At 40.3% G+C, this 21514-nt stretch overlaps 1 protein-coding gene and 1 pseudogene across 6 annotated transcripts in view; both read right to left on the reverse strand.

The window, feature by feature from the left end:
* Positions 1 to 554: 554 nt before the first annotated feature.
* Positions 555 to 21514, reverse strand: part of RNF180 (ring finger protein 180) — a 55635-nt gene continuing 34675 nt past the window's right edge. For 4 of the 5 annotated variants that reach the window (XM_081880761.1, XM_081880759.1, XM_081880758.1 and 1 more), the window contains exons 5-9: positions 16869 to 16946; positions 16197 to 16226; positions 15831 to 16044; positions 13365 to 13490; positions 555 to 886 (exon numbers count right to left, since the gene is read on the reverse strand). In XM_081880761.1, the coding sequence (XP_081736887.1) occupies positions 690 to 886; positions 13365 to 13490; positions 15831 to 16044; positions 16197 to 16226; positions 16869 to 16946 (645 nt within the window). In that variant the 3' untranslated portion in view covers positions 555 to 689. The remainder of the gene's footprint in view (positions 887 to 13364; positions 13491 to 15830; positions 16045 to 16196; positions 16227 to 16868; positions 16947 to 21514) is intronic. The other variant, XM_081880762.1, reaches the window with a different exon arrangement.
* On the reverse strand, positions 7644 to 9923 carry LOC309352304 (phosphatidylinositide phosphatase SAC2 pseudogene; annotated as a pseudogene). The gene is made up of 2 exons: positions 9196 to 9923; positions 7644 to 8722 (listed from the first exon to the last, which is right to left on the reverse strand). The product of its transcript is annotated as a phosphatidylinositide phosphatase SAC2 pseudogene (transcript).

Consider the following 21514-nt stretch of genomic DNA (forward strand, 5'->3'; position numbering starts at 1 on the left):
TTGACAGACATAGAGAAAAGAGAGCTAGATTGTCTCTGCAGGTTTGGCTACATTGGTCACCACAAAAACTGCTCTTGAACAATATCCTATGTGAACTTAATATATTCAGGGTGAATACTGCAGATGAAAAGCTAGTCTTAACACATGTGATATACAGTGCATTTGATACACACTGCAAATAAGCAAATAGATCATATGGAGAACTCCAAACATCACAAGGAAGCCTAACTGCTTAAGGTGTGAACTCCTCCACAGAAACCATTATATCTGAGGTGATAAGGAGGGTCTATCTGTAGGATGTGAAATATGAAGACTGATTCAAACATGCCAATTGTTGCTTGTAGCTGAAGCCACTTTTCAGTGAATATGCACATTTGAATCTGCTCTAATTTGCTTAAAGGTTGGCAATACAGAACCAAAAAGAAAGCATTGGATCAGAAAACTGTGTGTCCATTTTAGAAGGCATTAGTAAAATTACACACTATATACAAATACTTCTTCACAATTCAAAGTTCAAAATGCAACAGAAAAACCTAATGATTAGAAAATGGACACTGGGTTACTCTTGATATTTTAACCATTTCAATTTTTAAAACAGTAAATCCAAGTCTTCTTCATGCTCTTTACATCAGGGTATGTCTGTTCCCATGTGCCTGATGGCTGAACGAAACAATGAGAAATAGAAGTCCTTAAAAGGGAAAGAAAAAATAGCAGAGAAAGCAGAAGACTATGAATCCTATAACCCAATTGATGGAATAAATGTAGATTATCACCATGTCCATGTCAAATCGCAATCCTCTGCTATCATCCTCAAAGTCCATATAGTCCATCCTGTGAGCAGCATGTGGGAAATGCCTTCGGGTAAAGGAATCTGTGTTTTGAAAACCTGCAGGACCAGAAAAAAAAGAACAAGTTATAATTCTGTCAAAAATACAGCTAGTATAAATTCCTTTTCTTAGATACACAGAGAAAAGACAGGGGGAAACCATATGCTAATATAATAGTCCAGTTACATTTGATCTCATCTCTCCCTCATATGCTATCTTGCAGCAGTCATTCCACCTGACTGTAAAAGAGGGAATGATATAAATCAGGACACACTCCGTGGGCTCTGCTGACAGGTCAGTTCCAGTTCGCCCTTCTCCCTCCAAATGTTTCCATTCAAGCTACTTAGTATACAAACTTTAAGCACTTGTGCCAGATTTTGCTTGTTTTCCTTTTTCCTCCCTATCTTTCTTTCCTTCTGTGTCATGTCTTCTATTTTATTTTATTTATTTGCAATATTTATATCCCACTCAATAATGTCCTCTGGGGAGTTAAAAACCATAAAACAAACAAGAATCCCTAAAAATTAAATAGAATAAAACAAGACACCCTAGATTTCCCTCGCACACCATTCTCAAGCCTTCTGAGGATCCTATAATGAGATCAACAAGCAGTTTGTATAACTGAGATGCTAACCGTTTCAATTGCCCCAAGGATTGTAAACAAACGAGGTTTGGGAGCAAATTCCTTTCTCTTTTGACGATAAAGAGCTCATGAAAGATCTAATTTGGGTTATCTGGAACCAATTATGCTTTATGTTACCTAATTTCTCATGCAGCATTGTCTCCAATATGGGGTGGTCCCTTTCAGATAGGCTCTTTACACGATACAACCCCTTGCAACTTCCAGCCTTTGTAATGGATGTACTTACCCTTATGCCAAAATTGCTTTAAAAATGTGACCTAAAAAAATGTGACTGCGTGTCAAACTATTGCAGATCTTTATAAAGTTAGAGTATCTGTGCTTATGAAGCTATTGTGCATAGTTTGAAAAGAAAAGCCATGAAATATCAAAAACCACCTCCCAGTGACCAGTCTCTCAAAGGCTCATAATAAATCACTCTCGATTAATTTTTTTTAAAAAAAAACCTGACATGGTTTTACTCTGTGATATGTGATAAAAGGAGAATATGGAACAAAACTTTGTCACTACAGCCAACTTCCGTTTGTATCCCAAAATAAGACCCTCCCCCATGCAACACAAGTAAAATATTCATCCCAATACAAAACCAACCCATTCTCCCAGCATTTAATTAAATGAAATGGATTGGGAATAATATTTTATCATTTTTTTAATTGATAGTGCATTCTTATTCTCAAATAATGAGATAAAAATATACAAGGGAAAGATGGCTCAATGCCAAACCTCATGCCAGAATAACATGCACACAATAGCAGAAATTACATTCTGTATTATCAGATCAGCTTCTTCCCCAATAATTTTAATCTAATAAAGTTTAATTTTTTAAAGTTTTTAATACAGTAATAACAGAAGTATTTTAGATTAATCTTCATAAAAGCTTTTAGAGTATATTTTCAATGGCTCGTGGGTATTAACATATCCTAAACATCACTACAAAATGTGCACCTAGGTTTTATTTCCTCATTTTATGTCACAGCTTGTAAGGAATGAATCTGGAAGTGACAAGTGCTGCCATTGGTGTGAAACTATTTGATTTCCATATATAAATCTTCTATATGTAGTCCACTCTCCAGAGGACTTTAATCAAATTGGCTACGTTTGATTATATTTTATTTATCTCTGTTCATATGGCAAATATAACACAAAATTTGCCAGGCGGCTATTTTTGCCTCAACAACTTTGAATCATCTTGTAATCATGAATCAAAACATAATCATGCAAACGTTTAGTGACATTAGTTGAACTTGTGACGTTAAGTTGCACCAGTTGAGAAGATTCAGATGAATAGATGTAATCCTTGATTTGTATCTCTGTGTGATTTACTTTAAGCAAACCTGCCTTATATTTACCCTGGATTAGACTTTATAATGTAATCATTTTTCATTCAAAAATAGAAATTTTATTACTGTAATTGTTCTTGCTGGTGAACTCCACAGTCATACATCTCATACTGCATTAGCTAAATGTCTGACCCAATTTTCCCCACCAGAACTGTATGGGAAGCCCCCTTGACTTCGAAGAGTAAATGAAAAGCAATCATAAATCCAAAGCATAAGTTACATGCTAGTATTAAAACACCCTTCCATCTAAGGCTCTTGCAGATTCATTACTGCATGCACCGAAAGCATAAAAACGGTAAGTTTAAGCTCCTGCCTGAACTTCCTGTCACATAAATAGGAAATTCATTCTACTATATCTTAATTAATTCAGTTTTAATAAAGGTAAAGGGACCCCTGACCATTAGGTCCGGTCGTGGCCAACTCTGGGGTTGCGGTGCTCATCTCACTTTATTGGCTGAGGGAGCGGGCGTACAGCTTCCGGGTCATGTGGCCAGCATGACTAAGCCGCTTCTGGAGAACCAGAGCAGTGCATGGAAACGCCGTTTACCTTTCCACCGGAGCAGTACCTATTTATCTGCTTGCACTTTGACATGCTTTCGAACTGCTAGGTTGGCAGGAGCAGGGACCAAGCAACGGGAGCTCACCCCGTCGTGGGGATTCGAACTGCCAACCTTCTTATTGGCAAGTCCTAGGCTCTGTGGTTTAAATAGCCCACACCAAATTAAAAAAAGGGAAGCTGGGTCTTCTCAGTACACGTGGCTATGGATGAATAGGGTGTTCTTTAGTCACCAGTTGTGTTTCTCATTTTGCTTTCCATAAAGACTTTAAAATATTTTCATTGTTTTTAAGAATTATTTTCCATATGCCTTTGGGAAGATGGAAGGATCACCCCACTCCCAGCCTAGTCTCCGGCCCAAACTCAAGCAGCACCATAAGCATATGTGTTACTAAGAACTGCAACTCAAGAGGCAGACCATCTCCCTTGAATGCAGGAGGCCCCAGGTCCAGTCCCTGGTGGCATCTCTGGGTAGGGTGGGAAAAGGTCCTTCCTGAAACACTGGAGAGCTGCTGCTCGCCAGGATAGACAATATTGAGCTAGATGGACCAAAGGGCTCATAATTTTTCCTTACCCAATTGGAATGAAGGGTAGTTCACCACATTGGCCTCTGCTAACCTGCAAAGCCGAATGTTGTCACCATTACTGAAGGATGTTAACATTTTTCACTCATTTCCAGCAAACAGAAAGGCACTAGGTATAAGAAAAGCATAATCTTGGTCTGCCAGACATCTAGTAGAGATTTAGTGGCAAGGGTAAAGGGTAATTTTGGAAGTCTTTTGCCTGTTTTGCAGTGATTTTAGGAAGCTTTAGCTCTTGCATACTGTATTTAGTAATATGATGCAAATGTCTGCTTGATATCCAGCTCCTTAGAAGATGTTTCACGCCATTTATTTTTTTCCCTGATAACTTGAGACACACACTTAAATAGGAATACTTCTATCTAGAAAAATTCTGTTAACAAACAAAAAAGGGCTGTTTTAATCAAATGTCTTCTTTCAAATACCTTCCTTGTAGTTCTCCCTTCAACTAGTTTCTCCGTGTCTTTAAAATTTATTCTATGTAGATTTCAATGATGGGGCCCTGTGATGTTTCAGGGACAATGTGGTCTGTGTTACATTTATGCGGCTAGTAAGGCAAACTGTGGGGATGGATGCTTTTATGAAGCAAGTCTGAAGAGAGGTAGAGGATGCCCATCAGGAAACTGTTCTGTATGACAGCCACAGAACCAATGAATGAATATATATATATATATATATATATATATATATATATGGGACTAATTGTTTAAAAACACTCCCAGAGGTTTTTGCATCAGTTGTTTAAGAAACATAAAATAAATCTATAATGATTCCAGGCTAAAATCTACTTGCTTATACTGCTCTCAGAACAAAGAAGGCAAAAGTGAACTGTGTTAATTGAATAAGAGACAGTCAGTCTTTGCTCCAAGAAGCGAACTGTCTGTGATTCGATTAACAGTATGCTCTCATCTTCCTTCTTTCAGCTGTTTTCTTTACCTTGCATTGATTTTTGTGGCATTTTAGAAAGTAACCACTCTCTCCTACCCTCAAGAAAAACAACAGGCAAAAGTCCATTAGAGACATTATGTGAGATGGTGCAAAAAACAACAACAACCCATCATTTTTGTTTTATTATGAACAGAAGAAAGTCAATGAGCAAAGTGATGGAAAACATACAGGTGGTGTTTGTTTGTTTTTAATCTAAGTAGCTAACCAAAGAGTAGCAGGTAAATCAAACAGAAGCTAACATTTTAGCACATTCTAAGCTGAGAGCAGTACCTGCATTTCTCACAACTCAGGAGATTTTAGCCAAGTGAGATTTATCCTTGTATGATTGTGCAGCACATTTTATATATAGATGTGAGCAATGTGTGATGCTGAAAAAAATCATGTGGAAAACAGTCACTCAAGTTTCCTTTTCGGCCTCACAGCAGGTGGCTAGCAACAGCTGTTAATGAAGATAACAAATATGGGTGAAGGTTTCTGGATTTGGAGGGAAAATGCATGAAAATTTTCTTCAAGTTAAAACTTGATTGTTAACCCCCAAACGACTGCTTGGAATGCAATTTAATTCAAAAAATAAACCATGCAGGTATGAAACACAATAAAGGCATTAAGGAACATAGGAAGGAGAGAGATAGTGGGCTAGATGGACAAATAGTTCTCTGACAGACCGTGGCCAGGATGGCTGCTTTAAGGTCATTTACAGAATGTCCTGGAATGCTGAAATGTTCCCAACTGGCTTTTGAACCTTGCCATTTCTGATTAACGTCAGATGATTTTGTCGGATCAGCCCAGCATCCTGCTCTCACAGTGGCCAACCAGAATACTGTGGGAAGCTTGTTAAAAGGACATGAGCACAACACCACCTGCAATTCCCAACAACCTCCAACCTCTAATGCCTCTAACTGTGGCAGTCAGTACAGTCCCCTTTTAAAGCCATCCAAGTTGGCAGTCATCAATGCTTCTTGAGGAAGTGAGTGCCATAGTTTAACTATGTGCTGCATGAAGAACTACTTTTTTCTATCTGTCCTGAATCTTCTAACATTCAGGCTCTACAAAATTTACTTTTTCCAAAATCAGTGGCTTCATATGAAGTGAGACTTTGGAACCTTTGTACATGGCTGGATAGAGATGATTAAGTGTCTCTCTCTGTGTGGGGATTACTACTACTACTACTACTACTACTACTACTACTACTACTACTAAAATTTCTATACCACCCTTCATCTGAGGATCACAGGGCACTTAACATAAAAATACATAACATAGTAAAAAACAAAATAATACCCCACCACAGTTTAAAAGACCCTAGATTGTTTAATTGCCCAAGAGGAATGTTTTTGCCTGTAATGAAGGTGTCAGGCGAGCCTCCCTGGGGGAGGGCATTCCACAAACAGGGAGCTATCACAGAAAAGGCCTGTTCTCGTGTTGCCACCCGTTGGATCTCTCATGGAAGAGGCAAGTGAAGAAGGGCCTCCGATGATGATCGCAGGGTCCTGGTTGGTTCATATGAGGAGAGGCAGTCCTTGAGGTATAGTGGCTTGGGAAACGTTTTTAAATGATGTAAAAGTCTCTGAATTTCCTCCATTGTCTCTGTGCTACTTCCTCAACCAAATTGACAGTTTTATTGTGCACATTAAGCAGAAATAAATTACTAGATACAGGTGTCCTACATGCAGGTTTTCAGTAAGAACTGATTAATATAACTACTTTCTGTGATTTGTGCATGAAGACTTGAAGATGGTTTATATAATACAAGGAAAGTTCCCAATATTAACCTGGAAATCAGAGGTCAATGAATATTCTTCACACCCAGGCATGTTACTGTTACTGAGAGTTTAAGCAACTAACATAAAGATGTTAGGAAATATCACATTGTGGCTTGTTGCTATTTTAAATCTGTTATTTAAGTATCGAGCACATCTTGTGCTGAAATTAAACAAAATAGTTGGCTGTTTCACAGATGCGTTGACACTTTTTATCATATCATTTCAAAATCGTTTAAAGATAATTACAGAAATATTTATAGAGGGATTTGTTCTCCTGGCAATTCAACACCAATCAATTCACTTTTATGTTAAAACTGAGAGCTGAGTCTTGCATGGGCATGCACCCGTGCACAGACACTCACTATCACTTGGCCAATAACATTAAATACATTTAGGGTTAACAGGTGTTTAGAACCAGCTTCTACATAAATCAGAAAGCCTGTAGAAACTGGTCTCAAAAGATAATTGTGCAATTGATCACACAAACTAATATGCACATCAACCACTGGTGTATGAGCTGCCTGTTTAATATAGTTTACCTTCACTTGAGAATAATTCTGAAACCTGTTCAGAACCCAATTAACATTTCCCAAACCTTTCTGTAAACATAAAAGGTAAAGGTAAAGGTACCCCTGCCCGTACAGGCCAGTCTTGACAGACTCTGGGGTTGGTGCGCCCATCTCACTCAAGAGGCCGGGGGCCAGCGCTGTCCGGAGACACTTCCGGGTCACGTGGCCAGCGTGACAAGCTGCATCTGGCGAGCCAGCGCAGCACACGGAAACGCCGTTTACCTTCCCGCCAGTAAGTGGTCCCTATTTATCTACTTGCACCCGGAGGTGCTTTCGAACTGCTAGGTTGGCAGGCGCTGGGACCGAGCAGCGGGAGCGCACCCCGCCGCGGGGATTCGAACCGCCGACCTTTCGATCGGCAAGCCCTAGGCGCTGAGGCTTTTACCCACAGCGCCACCCGCGTCCCTTTCTGTAAACATAGTTACTGGCATTTTTTGATACCAATACTTAGTGGCAGTTGGTTCACCCCTCCCCTCAAAGGGTCGTTACAAACCATTAGTTTAGCAATACTGTATGTACAACTTAAATCTGAAGCGTATGCTCCCTCGATCTGAATTATTCACATCTGACACCGTGTGAACATTTCTCTCAGTTCATTTTGCTGAATTTCATTTACAGATTCTGTTTCGGCTGGGCTCTTCTGGACTTTTGATTTGCTGGGTCAAACCAGCTTGTGTAATATTAGTCACTTGAACCATGGAGCTCTGAATCTTTGCAAAAGGAGAAACTGCCCCACTGCTATTATTTTCTGCTGGTGAAGGAGTCATAGGAAACCTGACCCAGCTTCCAGTACACTGGATGAGGAGCCTGGACTGTTATGAGACTTAGCATTGGTGTTTTCTACTGCTAAGAATTGGGATCCTGACTCTGAAAATGGTACATTCAATTTAGATGGTCTAGAAGGAACCTCAACAGCTGTTCCCAAACAAGATTCAGTTTTCTTTGAAGCATTATTGCTAACACGATCCACCTCTTGCTGGGCTTCTTGAGAATTCATCTCCATTTCCAAAACACTTGTCATCTTAGTTTGAGCGTCCTGCATAAATCTGTGGCAGTAGACATCAATCGGCTTAGTGAACTCTAATACGGCATTGTCTGTGGCAGCAGTTTCCTGGGGTCCTTTGCCTTCCAATTCAGACTTCTTAGTTTGGTCTTCATAGTGTGTCATGTGGATTTCTGAAGGAACAGGAATGCTAATATTGATGTCAGTGCTGCTTATAGACTGGGACTGATTGCCTAGCTGAGGAGCAGAGGCAATGACACCACAACTGGGCAGAACTTAATCTATCTGTCCAACGTTCTCCAAGGAGTCGATGAACAGCTGGTCATCATCAGATTTGGAATTTGTAAGGTACTCATCAGAATGAATCAGTATCTGAAGAGATCTCAATTCAGATTCTGCATTGGCTTTAGGATCTGTCATGGGATTTGTGCTGGGCCCGGGGGTAACCCAAGCAACACGGTCCAGATCCAGACCCGAATCCAAGGGTTCCGCGAGGAGTTAGTCCGACAGGGCCAAAGCAGGACACGAGGCAGGAAACCAGGCAAGGTCAGGCACAGGGTCTCAGGTAGGTTCTAGCAAACAGCAACGTTGCTCCCGCAACCTGGGGCGGGGTCCCACAGCCTTTTATCGTTGTTGGGGTAATGGCCGGTCCTGATCCCCCGGTGACTCACCTCCCTGTCTCGCCCAAAGGCAAGCACTCCTCCTGCAAGTACTCAGGTCTCTCCTTCTCTCAGACCTTAGTCTCTGCAGCTCGGGAGATGTCAGTGGGTTACTGGACCCAGAGGCTGCCTCAGCCTCTCCTGACCCAACTGGTAGTGGAGCAGCTGTAAGTGATTGCCCAGCTGAAGGCCACGAGGTACTAGCCGCATCTGGAGCCAGGGCAGGCTCAGGCCCCTGACTTGGCCCAGCTGGTGCTTGTTGCAGGGGAACCTGTGCAGACTGGGGCTCTTCAGACTAGGTTCAGATGCCGCCTGAGGCAAAGGATCCGGTGTGGACTGAGACTCCTCTGGTTCCGAGTCCAAGCCCGCGTCCCAGGCCACCACAGGATTCTCCATGGTTTCAAGACTATTGTCAGATTTCCAAAGATTCACTTTCAAGTTGGGTCTTAAGAAGCTGACTTTCATTTTAGGCTTTGTAAAGTTCCCCAACTATCTAAGGTTGCTGATGTTTACATTGAATTTGGTTTGCTTCACTTTCTGATTAAGAGATGAGAACTTTCTCTTTAAGTAGTATTTTCCTTGGGCTAGGGACCCTCTATTTTGGGATCTAATACCAATGATGTCCGCATGGGGTTTACTACTTTTCCTCTCCAGTTTCTTCTCAGTAGTGGCTACAACTAACCCCATGGCTTATTTTGTGATTTGCAGCATCTCTGCAATGCACTGAAGAGTATCTTTTCCATCCTCTTCAGGACTGCGCATCACTGCTCTAAGGGTATGGAAATATCCACTTGGGTCTTTGTATTTATAATGGAGCTTCATGCACATGAACTTGGGCTCTGAAAGAGAGTTGGTTCAGGATCTATTTCTATTCTTTCCAAATCTTCAAGGCTAAGCCTTTGGTATTGATTTACTTTATCTACTTCATCATCATCATAGGCTACATAGTATGCTGAGTTAGAAAGCAAAAGGACATCCACATCTTCATGAGTAGCATCCACCAGGCTTGGGTCACAGCCAATAAGTACCCAACCCATTTAGGGCACAGTACTCAAGATATAAGGGACGTGGGTGGTGCTGTGGGTTAAACCACAGAGCCTAGGACTTGCCGATCAGAAGGTTGGCGGTTCGAATCCCTGCGACGGGGTGAGCTCCCGTTGCTTGGTCCCTCCTCCTGCCAACCTAGCAGTTTGAAAGCATGTCAAAGTGCAAGTAGATAAATAGGTACCGCTCTGGTGGGAAGGCAAACGGCGTTTCTGTGTGCAGCTCTGGTTCCCCAGAAGCGGCTTAGTCATGCTGGCCACATGACCAGGAAGCTGTACGCCGACTCCCTCGGCCAATAAAGCGAGATGAGTGCCACAACCCCAGAGTCGGTCACGACTGGACCTAATGGTCAGGGGTCCTTTACCTTTACTCAAGATATGCTGGCCTAGGGGCAACAGGATTTGGCAGAAGCCCCTTTACCCCAGAGGAATAGCAGGAACACTGGCAGAGCAAGTCACTGGTGGAACCATTTGCCAGCTGAAATAGGATGGGGTGGAAGAGATGTGGGAAGCACAGCAGAAAAGCAAATTTATGCTGTATCCTACAGTTCTTCAGTCCACCCCATCGATAGTACTTGTGCCACCATCGTACCCCATACTTGTGCCTGCCACAAAGAATTTGCATCTCAGTGGCTTCAACTGGTGTAGTGGTTGTGGGGGACTGAAAAATACCTGCCCATGTAAAATTTATGTGAAGTGTTGTCACATGATGAAAACTGCAGGTAATGGACAATTTTACTTAAAATGCTACATATATGAAGTGAGCATGTAATTAATTATTTGAGCAATGCAGGTAGCTATCTTAATTACAGCAGGTCTTAAAGCTAATTGTTCATTGAGTGATTCAGAACAATGTTGTAGAATAGCATGTTTTCACTTGTTACAGAATAAGCACTTATTAAAAATAACAGAATAGCCTTCTTCCCTAAGCTGTGGAACTCCTCACAGTGGTCCATACGGCAATTCACTATACAACTTGTCCTGAATGCTGAAGATGCACAGCTTTGATGCCTGAGATATCTATTTTCAGGACTCACCCTATATTTGTGATAATAAATTGTTTTAAATGTTGTATTGTTGTAACCCGGTCTGGGGCCTTAGGGCAAAGGACAGGTAAATAATAATACAGTAATAAGGAAAATAAACGTAAAGCATTGTAAAACAACTACAAACGGTAAGATAGTAGTTTGTATGTTTTATCTCTAGTTTTAAGACTCTTGCTTTTTGGATAGAGTGTTTTCACTGATTCCATGGAACTTAAATCTATTATTTTTCTTCAATGAAAAATTGTCTTAACAGGAAGTGTTCACAAGCTCTCTGTAGCAACATGTACTCAGGATGTTCTGAAAGTGTAGAAAGGTGAGGAAAGAAACATAATGCATTATGTTTAAAACATGGCTCACAGAGCCTTTGGGAGGAGTGACCCAAAAGGCATTAGAGATTCTATAAATATTTTAGCAATCCTAAGGAATACAATATAGGGAGAGGAATTAGAAAAAAGAGCCAGCAAGTAGTTTGCCGGCATGAAAGCAGAACTAGGGATGTACTGAGAGTTTTACTCAGTAAAATTGATTGGGCACACTCATTTGGGTGGGGTTTGGTTTTTTTTGACTCTCCGTGATTACTCTTTTATGTAACTCATAGCAATTCTCATAACAAAAACAGTCTTAAGCTAGCACAGCTAGTCAATACCAATAATTGGATTTGTAACTGGATGCTAATTATCAGCTGATGAGAAGCAGTGACTTTAATTCATGAGTATTTTTGGTTAAACATTAATTGATATTTAATATACTTATTAATGACTAGGTGGGCATTATTATAGAATCATAAGGCGGCAAGGAAACCAGAGGGCTGTTGTTCAGTTCCCTAATCTCTGTCAATATAGCTGTACCTAAAGCATCCCTGTCAGGTGCCTGTTCAACCTTTCTCATAAAAGCCTACAAGGAAGGAAATGTACAACCTCCTGAAGAAGTTCACTGAAATACTAAAACTGCTCTTAAATTCTGGTATTTTAAATAACAGAATTACAAAGCTCGAAGTGGTTTAATGAGCCATCAATTTCAAGCTTGTGACAGAAGTAGAGGTCATGCCCAAACCCACCTTTTTCATCTTATCTTCACTCTTGAATATACATCTGTAACTAATGTTAGAGGGCATCTAGACATTCCTTCTCTTTATGATTATTCTTTCTAAAATCCCAACAGCATTTCTGCAGATTCCTTCCTTTATCTGACATTTAGCTAGATCAACTCTTTGAAGTTGCTTCCATCAGACCTGTCATTTTATACTGCATGACTACTCTTTTCAAAGTGACATTGGGCAAACAAGGATACCAGCAACAATGTGTGTCCTGTGCTGTGTTTATGGCAGTTATGTAACAACAAAAAATACATGCTCAGCACAAGCCTGGTAGGACAATGGTACTCAATGAAAGAAGAGAAAAGCATAGTCTTTGCTGGTTGTAAATTTTGCCTGGGAGCAGAACCATAAATGCTCCATAGGCCACAGAACATTTTTTGTTGCTTTCAGTGAAATAGGACTGACCTTGACTGACCCAGTTTTACAGTACTACATTGGAAGATGCTTTTGGGTCAACTGTTTATAAATTCTGGATATAGTACCCTCAGAGTTAACCTTCCAATCTTGTTCCAAGGTTTGCCAGTAAAGAATATGTTTCAAATAAAACCAAGTCAGTGCAGGGCTCTGCTCCCTAGAATAAGTGATAAAGTCATGTCATGGCAGTGCCTATTCTGAACCATGATAGAGGGTCTCTTGTTCTTTTTCTGCCTACTTCTTAGCATTCGTGAAACAGAAAGGACCTCAGTTTAAGCCAACTCCAAGCAATTCCATGTCCAAGCCCCATGAGGCAACAATGCATATTAGAGGGCAATGGCTGTTGCTGAATCAAAGATCATAGTCATACTATTATAAGATTGTACAAATCATTGCATAGGGCAATAGTATTATTTATTTATTTATTTATTTAGAAGCATTTATAATCTGTTTAAGATTTTGAAAACCTGTAAGCGGAAGTTAGTAGGAAGCTGAATGAAAAAGAAAGCAAACTTCAGATGGTTCACACCTGTATTTCCTGGGGAAACTGACAGTAAAGTAAGATTACAGGAAAATGGCACATACCTAGATTTCAAATGTGAAACACAGCAATAATATTGTACAACATGGTGCATAGACTACCCCAAATACCAGTTAGACCCACCAATCTGAACAGTGGTATTATCCTATACTCTTTCAATACAGGGCCCCAGTAGTGTCCTGTTATGAACTCTGACGCATGTAATGTAATGAATCTGTAGACCTTAGGTTGCAAAATTTACAGGTAGCAGCCAAGAAATGGCATCAAATCCATTCACATGAATGCTACAGGCTGCATGTGACACATGAAAAGGCAAAATATTTAGCAGTCTTTCTTACCTTCAATAACTCTGAATGCCTTCCTGCAACTAGGGAGGGGCCATTTTGCTAAACCGGATTCTTGAAAATTTTCCTTTAATTTTGAATATTCAATAGGAAAGTGAGCCTTTGTTGAATTGTTCAGTTCTGCAGTGTGGGGGAAGGAAAAAAAGACGTCACAAATGTAAACCATTTCATAATGTAAATTTTGTAATTGCCAAAGATTTTATTTACTTTTCTCACATGTTACACACACACACACACACACACACACACACACACACAGTCTCCATGCAGCACATAAAGGAATTTTAAAATCCAAAAAAAATTAAACATTCAATACAAAACACATATAAGAAAACCTGGCAAGCATGAGCTCTTGTATATAGATCTGTTACTTTCAGGAAACTTATTCTCAGTAATGTGGAATCAAGACCAATGCCACAACCCAGAAAACCATTTAATTATCCAACTAGTTACCATTTAACTAGAATTTTGGGTCTGTGTTTTTTTAACAGTTGCTCTCTGTGCTGCATGTTAAAACAGATCTAATTATTTTTTTTAAAAAAAATATATACCACTTGTAAGCATTGTATACTTTAAAATACAGGCTACAGTTGCATGACCTGGGTTGCAATCCTATCCATTCTTACCAGGGAATAAGTTGCACTGAACAAGTATGCTTAGGATCTGGCCACAGCAGATTCTAGATAGGTTGCATGTAAGCATTTGGGTATGTCTAGCTATATACACTGTGGTTCAAGGCTGCATGTCAGTGTACTTGCAGCACTAAAGTGACCTCTCTGGAGCATAAGCCTGGGCAGTTTGTATGGAGGTCCTGGGTTGCTCAGATGACAAGACTCACTGGACTCACTGATGGGGTCCAAAGGAAAGCAGAGCAATACTTTTAGCTTATTTGTTTATGATGTGATATCTTCTTGAATACTTATATAGCATCCCTAGCTATATAAAGGGCTGCAGTCTAGGAAGTAAACATACAGATATTAAGTATAGATTTTAAAGCAGAAGGGTCTCAATCATAGTCAAGGAAGCTGAGCACATGCAATTAAAGAGCTCTCTGCAACTTTATATAGGAGCACCCTAAAGTAGATTATTAGCTGATGAAGTTTCTAGGTAGTCTATCAGCTTGCAGTACTTAAGTGGCAGGATATTGGTAGAGATTAGCCCTTGCCTTATTTTTTTATGATGGTTTAGTGTTTTCATTATTTTTAAATTATTGTTTGTATTTTATAATGTTTTTATATTTTGCTGGATATCATTCTGTGATTAATTGTAGGATGAAGAGTAGTATCAAAATTTTCTAAATAAATATGCAGAGAAGATTGGGGGAAAGCATAGTCTAGCCTGGGCTCTAGTGCAGAAGGAAAGCTGTCCAAAACCTCAATACATAAACACAGGATCACTAATGATTCTCATCACCTTTGCAATTAATAGCCTTCCTTCCTGACTCAATCAGGCAAGTTGTCTCTGCCACCATTTTGGCAGAAACCTAGCAAAAAAATTAATCTGGAATTTTGTGGGCCATTACTCATCCTCTTTAGAAAAGCGCCCAAGTGATTATCTCTGGATGTGCTATATAATGGACAGTACAATAAATAATGAGCTAGCTCTTCAATTTCCATTGAACCACAAATGCATCTTATCTGGTCCTGTGGGCATACCAAGTGCTCTTCCCCCGTTACTGCAGATTTCAAAGCTGAAAACTTAATAAGGAAAAAGCTCTCTGGGCTGCAGGGTATCTAAGCTCAACCAGATAATGTTTGTACCCACTCTTTAATTTCAGAAGTTGCATAGCTGGAGAAATCTTAGAAGAATGGATTACTGCTATTCTGGTTTCTAGTGCTATATTTTTAATGTTGTGAGAGAGGAATGCTTTGAGCTATTCACAGGAACTTGGACTGAGATAGATCATATTGTGGAAAAACTGAAACACCTGCTGTAATCATTAATTTTTGTATAGCCCATGCTTTTGGGTTTATTGCATCAAACAGGGTTGGGGTGGACCTAGCAACAGGTAAGACTATTAAGAACGTAACTGATTGTGTTTCAAGCAGCATCTTCCCCCCTTATGTAGGGGCAGGGTGTTTGGCTATGGAGAAGTGAGTGCTACACACACAATCTCCCCACGTGCTTTCCCCCCAATATTGGTGATTCTAAGCCCAGTTGAAGACACATGTGTCTTGGAAGAAACTCCTGGCTTGATGAGGGACAGTTTAACACCCCCTCCTGGCTTTCCACTTTCGCTACTAACATTTGTATTCCTCCCTTTCTCTACATAACTGGAATAGATGTGGATTTAGACACATGGATCTGCTACCATCATGCCTAATGTATGACTAGTTACCATTATACTCGATTTGGAGTACAGTGTCTAATTAGTCCTGAACATTCACTTTGAGGGAAGACAGCTAAATATTTATTGGTCGTTACTAGGAAAGATGAAATATATCTTTAAAAGCTTTATACCTGATTGGAAAAAAACTTGGGCAATTGCTGTGCGGCACAGAGGACACAGAGTGCTGGTTGGATTATCTTTGGCGAGTGTGCGTAGGCAAGGTTCACAGAAGATGTGGTGGCAAGGATAGCACATGTAAGGATTAAAATAAACATCCAGGCACACTGCACAGAGGTAGCCTTCCTTATCTTGCCAGTGTTCGTGCTCCTCTTCTGTATTCATAGCCTGGGGTAAGAGGGAGAAACAAAGCAGGGCTTTAAAATTATTTCACTCAGTCAAATAAGAGACACAATAAAGGCATCATGCTCCAATACAATGTGTATTCCCCCACCCCCACTAATATTTTCTAACGTAACCCCAAAGTAAAAGCAATGTACCTGAAGTAATGTGAACACTTCTAGGTGGAACTAGAACAAAAAGAAACATGCTTTGCTGCAACAGCTGAAAAATAACACAAATCACCTCCCCCTATGTACGGTAAGCTTTCCTATTACTTGTCATGTGCGCATTTTATGAACTGTATTACAACAGTCAGTAAAAGAACAACAACACTGGGGCTAAGGGTAGGTGTATTAAAAAGTAGGTGAGTGCTTAGCATTACTATAACAAATTATCTTCTTCTCTTATGAGAAAGTGAATGCTTAGATCATCTTCAGAATTCCACATGCTGTAGTCGAAAATAGTGAGCAATGCAAGCCTGCGCTCATACAAGCTAGCCCACCCAGCACTTAATGGGTTTCAAGGAGAGGCAGTAGAAACTACCTCCACTGCCTGATTACTGCCCCTCCCTCCAGAAGGTGTCCCATTCAGGGGGGCTATGGATTTGGGGGATCTAACACAATCTAGCTGGTCCTACCTCCCAGCTTCAGATCCCCCAGATCACCCCAGCCTTTCCCTTCCCTGAGCCCTAGTTAGGAGGATGGGTTCAGAACCAGCACATGTTCTGAGGCACGGCCCTGCTCATGCTCCAGGAAGGGGTGGGAGAGCAAGGGCAACTAAAAAAATTGGTGCCTAGTCATAGCTGATGCAACCTTGTCTAGCTCAGATACCTGTGATTTATAGTTGGATGGCTCCCGCACTTTTGTAGAAACCTTGCTCCGTGACCAAAGTCTTTCCCGTAAGAGAATCTAAGCAGTAGTGGAAATGGTATAGTCAAGCAATGTGTTGTTCAAGGCTACTTAGGAGTTTGTAGCTGAGCAATAGCTTTGAACTTGCCCACACCTGGTCCCAACTCTCTAGCACAATGACTAAGAAATCAAGAGCATGGGATGGCAAAATGGAAAGGGCAAACCCAGCTTTCATTTTTAATCAGGGGTTTCTAGATCTCATGGTTGAAGAGACATATTAAATAGGTATCAATCAATCAATCAATCAATCAATCGGTGTCAATTAAATAGGACATATTCATTAGGTCCAGACATTAGAGGTCAGAAATGGGTTTCGGCCAAGGTCTGGTGTGTGTGTGTGTGTGTTTGCGTGTGCATCTCACTCCTCTTTCTTTTTGCGATTGCATTCTTTTGCTGATGCCAAATTAAATTAGAATGATAAATCATTTCTGATTAGTTCCTCAGCTCAGATGACCTAAACCTGTCTACTTTATTATGTCAATTGTGAATTTGGCATTGCAGATGGTAGCATTTTTGTTTCTGGCATGAAGTAAACACGAAGTCCTGAATTATACGAAGTCCTGAATTATTATTATTAACTTATTTGAACAATGTAAGTGATAATTTCTTCTTACCAAACATGTATCTATAGATTCACGTCACTGCAAATATATATGTAGTATTTTGTAAATATGTGTCCATGTGGGTCTAAATACATGCACACATAGATCTTCACTGGGTGAAGGGGTGGCCGTGTATTGCCTTGAAAATGTGATACTATGGCCACTCCTAAAGAAACTGACCCTGGATCCCTTGGTTTGGCATGACTACTCACCAGCTGCAGATACCTCCTTCCTAGGGAAGGTTGTGGAAAGAGTCCTTGTGGGGCATTTTCATGAATTTTTGGATAGCATAGATTATTTAGACCTACTCCATTTTGGGTTCAGACCTGACTATTGACTGAGCTGCTCTTGCTCACCTTGAGCAAGAGTGAGACGAGAGTACTGCAAATGTGCTTCTTCTTTTTGATCTCTCTGCAGCTGTTGACATCATTGACCATGGTATGCTCCTGGACCAGCTCCATGGAAAATAGGCCATTGGGTTTCAGTGGTTCCGGCCCTATCTATGGGACCAAATCCAGAGAGTAGCATGGGAGAGTGCTTTTAAGCCACTGGCAGTTAAGCTTTTTAAGTATCTATATGAAGTTGCTTGGAACAGTCATTAGGAGTTTGGGGGCAATGTGCCATCACCTTGATGATGGCACTCAGCTCTATTTCTCATAATATTGGTATCAGGAGAGGCCTTGCAGACCCTGACTGGTGCCAGGATGCAGTAGTGGGATGGATGATGGAAAGATGAGCTTAAATCCAAGCAAGATGGAGATGCATAGGTGAGTGCTTCCAGTGTTTGAGAAACTAGCCAATTACCTGCCCTGAATGGGGTTGTGCTCCCCTTGAAGGAGCAGGTACATAGGTAGGAAATGCTTCTGGATCCATGCTTGTTGCTGGATGCCCAGGAAAGCCTTGGTGGCTAGAAGTACCTCCTACCAGCTCCAGCTGGAACAGGAGTTCTTAATCACAGTAGTTCAGGCAATGGTGACTTTAGGGTTGGATTACTAAAACAAACATGAGGTGGGGCTTCCCTTGTGCTTGGTCCAGAAACTACAGTTAGTGCAGAAGGCTGCAGAATGGTTGCTGACTGGAGTCAGACCCTGTCAGCATAAAACACCCTGCTCAAAGATCTACAGTGGCTGCCAATTTGCTACAGGCCAAATTTCAAGGTGTTACTATTGGAATATAAAGATGTTAACTGCTTAGGACCAGTTTACTTGTGGGAGCACCTTACCCCATCTATGCCTGCACAACCACTTTAACTTGCTTTTACAATGACTTGCTTTTACAATTGTCACATAATGTTTGTCTTGCACTTGTAAAGAGTCAATCTTTTAGTGCAGCACTTCCCGCACCCAGGAACTACCTGCCCATTGACATTAGGCATCTTTGCTGTTCTCTTTTCAGCACCTTTTTGTTTAGGAAAACCTACCCAGACATGCAAAATTGACGTGCATTTTAATCTGTAATTTAGTTTGTAATGTTTATTTTTAACTGGTGACTTACATTTTGAAATGTAAAAGCTTGCTTTTAACATTGATTTTTATAGACTATTTTTTTAAAAAAAATATTCTTCATAAACTGCTCATAGGTTTTATTTACCATTAAGTGGTATACAAATTATGTTAAATGAAATGAATAAAAATATAATCATTGAACCAAGTTGAAGAAAAACTATAGAATGGGACTGCTGCTCACATTTAATTTTTAAATACTGAAGTGTAATTCTATCAGCTTCTAGTCTGGGATTACTTTGACACCATCCACAATTCCAGGCTGCTCTCAATTCTTATAAACTAGTTAAAAGTTATTTTCATGGTGATTATCATCCCTCACTTGCCCCTGTCACGCAATTCTCCCCATCTTCTTCACCCAAAGCTTCTACAGTTTTACCTGAGGCACTGATTTAGTGGCAAGAGGCATCCTGTGGTAGACAAGGTAGCAGGGATTAAGTAGTAAATTTAGAAAATAACAGCAAAAGGAAACAAGTAGTTCTATGTGATGAGTGTGAGATCAAAGGAGACCAGAAAAAACAAAGTACTGAAATCATTTACCATCTAAAGATGTGGACCTTCCTCCTAATTTGGCCTCTGAGGGTTCTGTGCTCAGACTGATGTCTGATATTTAGCATAGTTGCTTATGGTTATACACTGTGGAGAAATTTATGCCTAAACTTCACATATAGATAGTGGTTCGCAAAATAAGTCAAAGCATCCATGTTTGTATTTAGTTAATAATTTACTTTCACTTCCTCTCTATCTGGCTTCTCACTAAGATGCAAAATAGAAGTAAAAAACGTCAAGGAGAACAAAGTAGGTTAAGAGGGTCTTTGGAGCTAAGAATTACAAAGAGCCATGGCCTCCTCTCAGGCTTTTCTGCTTCACCTTGGGAGAGATAAATTGCTCACAGAGAAAACTATAAAGAAGAGTATATTTTTCAGCACAACATTTACATTTAAAGTGAGTGTTGTCTACTTATGGCACCTAGAATAAATGATCCATAGACAATTGGAAGCATAAAAGGGTGGAATACTACGGCAGTATTCATTGCAAATGAGTAGAGTTACTGCAACTAAAGCCATTATATACTCTGGCACAAAGTCATTATACTCACTGTCTCCCATTTTGTATAACTAAACAGTTTGATTCATTTACATTGGCACTTATTGGAATTGGTGAATTTTCCTCAAATAAGCAAAGGAATATTGTGTATATATACAGAGTATCTTTGTCACTGCAATAACATCTATGGCATGCAATTGTCTCCAGTAAAGCACATTTAAAGGAGATGGCTTCTCCCAAAGAATCCTAGGAACTGTAATTTCCTGCACACAGAGCTATGCCCGGCATTCTTAACAACCCACAGTTCTCATGATTATTTGGGGAATACCATATGCTTTAATGTGGGAAATACGGGTTCACATATGCATGTGTATAGACACAAAAGCAGTTACACAAGTGTTTATGGAAATCAGCGCCAGTACTGAATACGTGTCCTTGAAAACTACATTACTTGGGACATCTGCATTACTGGATGAAAAGTTCACAGTTTGAGTTGGAAACAAATTCTTGGGGAAATAGCATTTGATTGGTAATACAGTCAAGCACATTCAATTGTCTATGTGTCAGGGGGAAAGCTTTATAATCACTACTGCTAGACAAGTTTTGTGTGAAATGAGAAGGGAAAACTGGGGCAGGACTCAAACTTATGGGTGAGAGATCTGTGCAAGAAGCATCTGGGCCACTTTGAGCTTCCAGTTATAAAACTGGTTAAGTGACACAAGTTTCCAAAGGTGGGAACTGGTCTCATGAGAAGGAGGGATGCTGGTTTTTGAAGGGAATAGTTCATATTAGACAACCTTGTTCTGAATCAAGAAATGGGTCATTACAACGAAGTAGTCCATTAATGTATACATAGATGCTCAGATTTACAGTGGGTTCTATGCATAGTGAGGAATGTGCTTGGTTGTAAAATCTACAGGCCAGGGGGCCAGTGTGAATTATGTGTTCATTTCACTAATACTGTATATTGAGTGAGATAATAGTGGCACAGCTGGGGTTTTTTTTGGTAGTTTTTATTGCTCTTTTTTATGCATGCACAATCTACACACCCCTAGGTTGTGTCTAGGTTTTATTTCCTCTTCTCCTTTAACAGCTCGATCTGAGCCCAAACTGAAAAATAACTGCCTACACAGACCACCTCCTCTGCCTTTCACACAGATGGATTCTAATAGGTGTATCCTTGACTGAGTGAGACTTACTTTAACAATATTTGAGAACCCTTGTGCTAAATGTTCTAAAACCCATTTCTGAAAGCATTGTTATTGCCTTGAAGAGCCTTTTTTTGCAAGAGTCTGCTCTCATCAAAGCACTGAACTGCTGCAAGTCTCATTGCAAGGAATGGGAATGACACCAGCCACAGCAATTTGAAGATAGGCCTGTTTTAGTATTTAGCAAAATTTCTGATGACATTCTGCAG

This window comes from Podarcis erhardii (genome assembly GCF_964252035.2).
Source record: "Podarcis erhardii genome assembly, chromosome: 11".
Classification (NCBI taxonomy): domain Eukaryota; kingdom Metazoa; phylum Chordata; class Lepidosauria; order Squamata; family Lacertidae; genus Podarcis; species Podarcis erhardii.